The 7,466-nt window shown below is 34.0% G+C and overlaps 1 protein-coding gene across 2 annotated transcripts; it reads left to right on the forward strand.

The window, feature by feature from the left end:
* Positions 1–1,468: 1,468 nt before the first annotated feature.
* LOC133803185 (probable cinnamyl alcohol dehydrogenase 9) lies at positions 1,469–5,713 on the forward strand. 2 transcript variants are annotated; one of them, XM_062241159.1, is made up of 5 exons: positions 1,469–1,689; positions 2,444–2,557; positions 3,851–4,364; positions 4,833–4,986; positions 5,372–5,713. In XM_062241159.1, the coding sequence occupies exons 1-5, from the start codon at positions 1,502–1,504 to the stop codon at positions 5,569–5,571; spliced, it is 1,170 nt and encodes a 389-aa protein (XP_062097143.1). In that variant the 5' UTR covers positions 1,469–1,501; the 3' UTR covers positions 5,572–5,713. The 2 variants fall into 2 exon arrangements, with proteins under 2 accessions (XP_062097143.1, XP_062097152.1); XM_062241168.1 differs by lacking the exon at positions 1,469–1,689 and adding an exon at positions 2,051–2,173.
* Positions 5,714–7,466: the final 1,753 nt, after the last annotated feature.

Raw genomic sequence — 7,466 nt, forward strand, 5'->3', positions numbered from 1 at the left:
AGATTGGACTAGTCTCTAGCCTAGTTCGAACTATGTTATGATTTAGTTCTAACTTAGGTGAAGTGGTGAAAAAATTGGCCTAATTGATAAGTTATTGGGACTATTAAGCATTAGTATATTTCCTTTAAAAAAACAAAATATATATTAACATATTTAAATAATTTCCCCATTCAGTTTATAAAAGAATATTGGGCGTTTTAAAAAGTTTATCCTCTTAAAATCAATAGTATTTGGTTGGAATACATCCTGTTTTTTCACCCTAGTAGTTCTATGCATAGTCAGTACTATAGCCCCAATCATGACTACTAATAAAATAAGACTATGAACCAAAAATCAGACGAAATAGTAGGTATAAAGTAAATTGCCCAATGTTTCCAAATGAGTCCAACTTCATACCTTTTCGGCATAAACTTTATATCTCAAAGAGGCCATATTTCCATGGGTTGGTAGTAAAAGAATGGTTTCATTATCTAAAATGAAGAACATTTTTCACTAAAAGATCAGTCCAATTTTACCCCTCTCTGGTAAATACCCACTCACGATCTATTAAAGGGCAAGTAGCTCGATTGGTTTGAATCCAATTCATGAGATGGCAATGATCTTTAGTTGGTCATGACCATAATGTGTTGTTTTTTATGCAGAGTCATAACTTATCTAAATTCTTATTCCCATCTCTAGAAGGTCTTCTAAGAAAATGAAGATAATACAATAGTAAAGAAGGGGAAGTGAACGTTTGGTTCGAAGAGGGAAGAGATGCGTTAGCTACTTGCTTTGTTAGAAAGCTAAGCTACTAATTTACTGTTGAGAGTTAGCGAAGAGGATAGATAGGCAGGGGTTAGTGCTAGCTAGTATTAGAGAGCTTGCTGGATGAGAGCAGACTAGACCGAGTTCTACTATCATACTGTTTACAGTATAAAGAGCGAATAATAGCTGATTTTTTTGTTAGAAAAAAAATAAAGAGAAATTTATAAAAATATGGTAAATTTAAATTTAGTTTCTATAAATATAGAGAAAAAAATAATTCTACCAAAATATGACTTTTTTTGTTTGAACATTTTTATGAATTTTTTCTCCATAATTTGGTAATATTATTTTTGTTTCTCATATTTCTTTGTACAATAAACGGTTACTAGTATGGAATTAAAAATATTTTTTTCTTATAATTGTTTTCACATCAATATTTTAGTCTATTAGTGACATATAAGCGGTTACCACTATAAAATTAGTTTTTTAAAAAAAAAATTATTTTGATAACTAGTTAGCACTGTAAAATTAGTCATTTTAAAAATTAATATGGCACTAAGCCATTACCATAAAAAAAAGTTTTGAAAAAAAAACCATTCGAACGAAATGAAACGACATCCTTCTCTTTTTCATTTACTCTGCAATTACTCCCTACTTTTACTGCTATTCATACTCATTTATTGCACTCTATTTCAGCAACAACATAAAAACAAATATGGAAAAAAGACGAAGCATTTATTTCTCACCTTCGTATTTGATGCTTATTAATAAACTATTATATTATATCACTGGTTTTATAAAATTATCACCAGTAGTGAGTGAGAGTGAGAGATTTGAGAAGAAAACAATGGCAAAATCACCCACAGAAGAGCACCCACAAAAGGCTTTTGGTTGGGCTGCTACTGATACTTCTGGAGTCTTATCACCTTTCCATTTCTCTAGAAGGTTTTTTTCCTATATTATTTTTATATTTTGTGAATATATGGAAGAAAAAAAAAGAGCGTATTTTACATATATTTGATCTGAGTTTCTTTTGCTATTGGAGTCCTGATAGATTCTTGCAGTTGAGAACAGAGCTGTCGATAATAAGCATCTGTGTTTCTTTCTGTTAAAGATTTATTTCTGATCTGTTAGTGTAAATATTATTATATTACTTCTTAGATTCTTCTGTTTTATAATTATTAAATATATAAGCAAACTTAAAAAAGGTTACTAGCTAAACGCCAAGTTTGTCTTAAATTATATAAATTTACCCCTGTGGCCTTTTTTTTGTGATAAAAGGTTGATTTTATCAATTAATTTATTAATATTTTAATGATTTATTTTTCTGTTGTTCTAAACGGGTTCAAGCCCTCTCCAACAGTGTCTCAAATCTAATGTAGCCTTCCATTACATGCAACTTCGTGAATTTCTTTGAAGTTATGTTAATGTAAATCTTTGGAGCATAATTGCTGTTTGCTCTTTGGACCATTTATTTATTATTCATTTTTCTGGGTTGAAAATGACAAAGGGCTTTAATCCATACTTCTGGGATTTGATTTGCCTTCAGATCTTTTTAAGTTTTTGTTATCAAGTGATTTGCATTTTTTTTACTATTAACAACAATAAATAATGGTTATGATCTGTTATGTGGTTCACCAGTCACCAGTTTTGGTTGGTGAGTCTTGGATTTGAGAATGTGTTTTTGCATTGTTGGCAGGGACAATGGTGATAATGATGTCACTATAAAAATCCTTTATTGTGGAGTTTGCCATTCAGACTTACATTCTGCAAAAAATGAATGGGGTTTTACAAACTACCCCATTGTTCCCGGGTATGATTTATTTTTATCTCTCACCTGTTTCTAAAATTTATTTATGTATTTGAATCTACCAGTAACAGAAGAATCTCACTATAATAAACTACTTCCCCAGAAGAAATTTGGGTGAGCACTGAGCAGAACATGAATACTTTTCATCATTGGATGTCTATCATAGGATAGGACTGTGTTCCAATGTTTGTTTTTCATATTTTGTCAAAATACAAAAGCATCCACTTTTTAATGTATTTTCTTTGAAATCCTACAAAGTTTCCTTGGAGAAACAAAGTTGCCTAGGTGGGTTCATATAAGTAACATATATAAGGTTAAATTTAACAGGGACTTGTGCAATTTGATTCGTTTGTAACTGTTGAAAAATTTCTTCAACAATAAAATCATGTGGGTTTTATGAGGAACAGTACTCTGGGTCATGTGCATAATGAGTGGTTAAATTGTGTTGGACAAATAATTTGAATCCTTTGGACTCTTTGCAAGGAGATTTTACATGTGTGTTTTTTTTCCCTTCTCTGATCATCTGTACTTTTTTTCGCTATAAGCAAGTTTTAGTTCATTAACTCGTATATTTTTCTTAATTGACTCTCTATAAATTTCTCGTTGGCAAAAGTTTGCTACATATCTTCATATTTGACAAATTTGTAGTGCACATATTGTAATGGAAACAGATCTTTCTTCATGTTTTTTTCCACTTTTTAACTCAAGCAGAAGAAAACTTGTAATACAAGAACAATGGAAGTCTCTTTCCCAGTTTCTTAACTTTGTAGATTTGCATACTCACACACAAAACATTAAAATACTTGCAAGAACACCATCACAAATCATTTTCTCTGGGAAACGCTATAATCTCGTTAAAACACCATACTTGTTTGTTCTTTTATTTAAAAAACAACGATGTATTGCTGAAAAAAAGAAAGAAACACTGATGTATTGATAAAAGATGATGAAAATCAATTGAGTTACATCTTTATTGCACCATATAGCTACACCTGCCAATCAGACTGTAGCATCAAAAAAGATAATTCTTTGCATTCCTTACTCTTGAAAATCCAAATAGCCATAAACGTTTAACCTTATCCCATATAACTCTCACATCCTCTTCGAAGTCATTGAAAATTCCACAATTTTGTTTCAACCAAGCTGCCCAAAGAACAGCAATAACAGCAGCTATGTTCCACATTGTCTCCTTCCTACCAAATGTTGGAGGATATCGTGACTCAAGGAAGGCCATACCCAATCAATCCCTATACCTCCCAAATGTTGCAGGATATCTTATCACTTGTTGTACTGCAGGCATGAGATTGTTGGCATTGTGACAAAAACTGGGAGTAATGTGACAAAGTTTAAAGAGGGTGAGCGTGTTGGGGTTGGTGTCATAGTAGGATCCTGCGAGACATGTGAGATTTGCGAACAAGACTTGGAGAACTACTGCCCACGAACAATTTTCACTTATAATGCCCATGACCATGACGGGACTAAAACATACGGTGGCTATTCCAATATAGTGGTTGTTAACCAGCGTTTTGTGCTCCGGTTTCCTGACAACTTGGCTCCTGATGCTGGTGCTCCACTTCTGTGCGCTGGGGTCACTGTGTACAGCCCAATGAAATATTATGGAATGACAGAGCCAGGTAAACATTTGGGTGTGGCAGGTCTTGGTGGGCTTGGTCATGTTGCTGTGAAGTTGGGAAAGGCCTTTGGATTGAAAGTGACTGTCATCAGCAGCTCCCCATATAAGGAGTCCGAGGCAATTGATAGACTTGGGGCTGATGCTTTCCTTCTTTCTTCTGACCCTGCAAAAATTAAGGTACTGATAATTAGTTTTTAAATGAAGAAATGACACTGAAATGTACTTGAATCTTTTGGAATTCTGTCTGTATCTAAACGAAGTAGAAATGTCTATATATTTTATTGGATATGATTTATTGCCAGAACTTCATGGGAGTAAAGTAACCACCTTCACATCAAGTTCTGTCTCTTTATGGATGAAAACTTGTGAGTTACATTTCAGTAGTTTAATGGTAATAGTAGTACAAGTTGTTCCTTAAATATTCATACGACCCTTCAAACTCCATCGTCTCTGTCTCTTCTTGATTTTCTTTTTCTATTATTATTTATCATTATACTACTTCAATCATGATGTTAGTTGGTTATAGCCATTTTATTCAAGGTATTTGGTAAACCAATACCTGTGTGTAACAATTACGGGTCTAACACTATCTTTGATTGGTAACGGAAGTGTTTCATTTCAATTTCTTTTTTTTTTCCCATTCAGGCATCTTTGGGCACTATGGATTTCATCATTGACACTGTGTCTGCAGTTCATCCCCTGACCCCATTACTTGCTTTACTGAAGCTTAATGGGAAACTGATCACTGTTGGTTTACCTAATAAGCCTCTGGAGTTGCCTATTTTTCCTCTAGTTTTGGGTGAGTCTCAAACATTGCTATGGATATACTAAATTTATTTTCAAACATTATACTCAATAATGCGGCATGCCTTGTTAATCATATATGTACATGGCTAGACCCCCCATTAAAAATATACGACTGGTTAGAAAGGCATGACAAATATTTGAGGGTAGTGTTTGATTGCGAATTTTATGTTTAGTAATTGCAATGTTCCTTCATATAGCTTATGATGTTAGAATGATCATCCTTTTCATAAGAGTTTCTTTTACTTCAAAGATTATTTAAGCCATAACTGAGAACACAAAAGCTTCTTTACGAGTACAAAGAAGATTAAACATTTGATGGGCAATGCCTTTTTAATATGTTCTCACTCGTTTCTCAAAATATTGCGTTGCATGAACAGGGAGAAAAATGGTTGGAGGAAGTGATATTGGAGGGATAAAAGAGACGCAGGAGATGCTAGACTTTTGTGGCAAGCACAACATCACAGCAGATATTGAGCTGATCAAGATGGAGGAGATTAACACAGCCTTTGAAAGGCTTGCAAAATCTGATGTGAGGTACCGGTTTGTAATCGACGTGGAGAACTCTTTTTCACAGTAGAGTAGAGTAATCCTGATGGATTTGGAATCTAATAATTGAATAAAATGAGAAATGTTGGACTATGTATGCTATATGAGATGAAACTATGGAACCCTACAATGGATTTCTATTAGTACGTGATGGATACTTATGGTTCTTTCTATGTTGGCCACACAGTAACATTATTCTCTCTCTCTCCTCTCTATTTTCTTTTCCTTGTCGTTTGGTATCTTAACTACATCTTTTGCAGTCAATTTTCGTGACAATGTTCTTGGTTTATTTATGGTGCTTTTAGCTAATAGGTGAGATATAGGGTTTAGAAAATCAGTTATAGAGCTTAAAATAATAATTTTATTCATTTGATGACTCACTCCACTTGGACTATAAACCAAACTAGGATTCCTTTGGGAACAACACATCATCTTCCATCTACCAAAGCTGGTAGACTGGTAGTGTTTTAGTAGATCACAAATTTAGTGTTCTGGCTTTCTAGGTTCCTCGTTAATTTTTTTAATAAAAATTTTTCTTTTATTTAAATTAATTACTTTGTTGGTATCAAAACTTTGGAAAAATCTCATTTTGTTATTTCTCCTCAATTTGTCATTTGTTATTTTTTTAACACTTAAATCTTTCCAACGCTGTTTGGTATGAAGAGTTCAAAAATATCTCATAAGGAGAAGAATTTAGTTATATTTGATTATGGCAAATGAATATACTTGTGATTCCGAAAGATATGAAAAGTAGTGTTTGATTGAATATGAGAAGGGAAAATTGATTTTTGATGCATAAAAGGGAGTCCTATGTCAAAAATACCCTATCACTTTACAAATATCACTTTGGACCTATTATTTACCCTACTTCCCAAAATAACCCTGCCATTTTTTCCCCACACTCTCTCTCTCTATTCTCTTTTAGTCTCTCTGTATTCTCTCTCTCATTCTAGGTCCCGAAGCCAAAAAATCATCCAAACCCACATTTGAACCGTCAGAACCCAACGAAATCGGAGAAGGAACCCACAGGCCTGTGAACCGATCTTTTCCCTGGAGAAGTACCCAGAAGCACCCAGAGAAGCACCAAGAGGATCGGAGTAGGCAAAGGTGAGGGATTTTATTTTTAATTTGCAAAGTCTGGTTTTGTTCTTCATTTTTCTTCATAGGATAGATCGGGGCTGGGAAATACAAAGATCTAAGTTTTTTTCCACCTCGATAGAAATCGATAAGCCTCGATGATACGGCCTCGATAACAATCGATAGACCTCGATTAGCCTCAACAGAGATAGAAAATAGTGGGGGTTTAGAGTACCTCGATAGGCCTCGACAGGCCTCGATAGTATCTGTGTAGGTTCTGGTTTTGATTGTACCTCGATAGGCCTCGAGAGGCCTGTGATAGAATTTGGTATATTCGTATATTCTGATTTTTCATGTGCCTTGATAGACCTCGATAGAATTAGGTATATTCATATATTCTTATTTTGCATGTGCCTCGATAGGCCTCGATAATGTTAGGTATATTATGATTTTACATGAGCCTTGACAGGCCTCGAGAGGCCTCGACAATAGTGGTCTGCATCAATATTGTTTGAGACCTCGATAGGACTCGATAGTAATGGTCAACATCAAATATTGTGTGAGACCTCGACAGACCTCAATAGTTTATCTACCTTTTGATTTTTTTTTTTTTTTTTTACTTCAATGTGGGCCTCGACATGCCTTGATGGTCCTCGATATTTACCAGTTTGTTGAAAATTGTATTTTTAACAATTTGGCAAGATTTCTTAAAAATATATTACTAACAAATTTTTTTTTGTTTTTTTTTCTACAGATGTTTGGCCTTATTGTACCGTTAGAGAATCACTTTCCTGGTCGTGTCACTTATAGGGGTAGTGCTTACATGGATACCCTTATAGAGCAATTTAG

This window comes from Humulus lupulus, chromosome 1, assembly GCF_963169125.1.
Source record: "Humulus lupulus chromosome 1, drHumLupu1.1, whole genome shotgun sequence".
NCBI lineage: Eukaryota > Viridiplantae > Streptophyta > Magnoliopsida > Rosales > Cannabaceae > Humulus > Humulus lupulus.

Coding starts and splice junctions, on each gene's coding strand:
- LOC133803185 (XM_062241159.1), top strand. CDS start 1,502: ATGCTTATTAATAAACTATTATATTATATCACTGGTTTTATAAAATTA. Junction 1,690..2,443: donor CCTTTCCATTTCTCTAGAAG/GTTTTTTTCCTA, acceptor CATTGTTGGCAG/GGACAATGGTGATAATGATG. Junction 4,365..4,832: donor CTGACCCTGCAAAAATTAAG/GTACTGATAATT, acceptor TTTCCCATTCAG/GCATCTTTGGGCACTATGGA.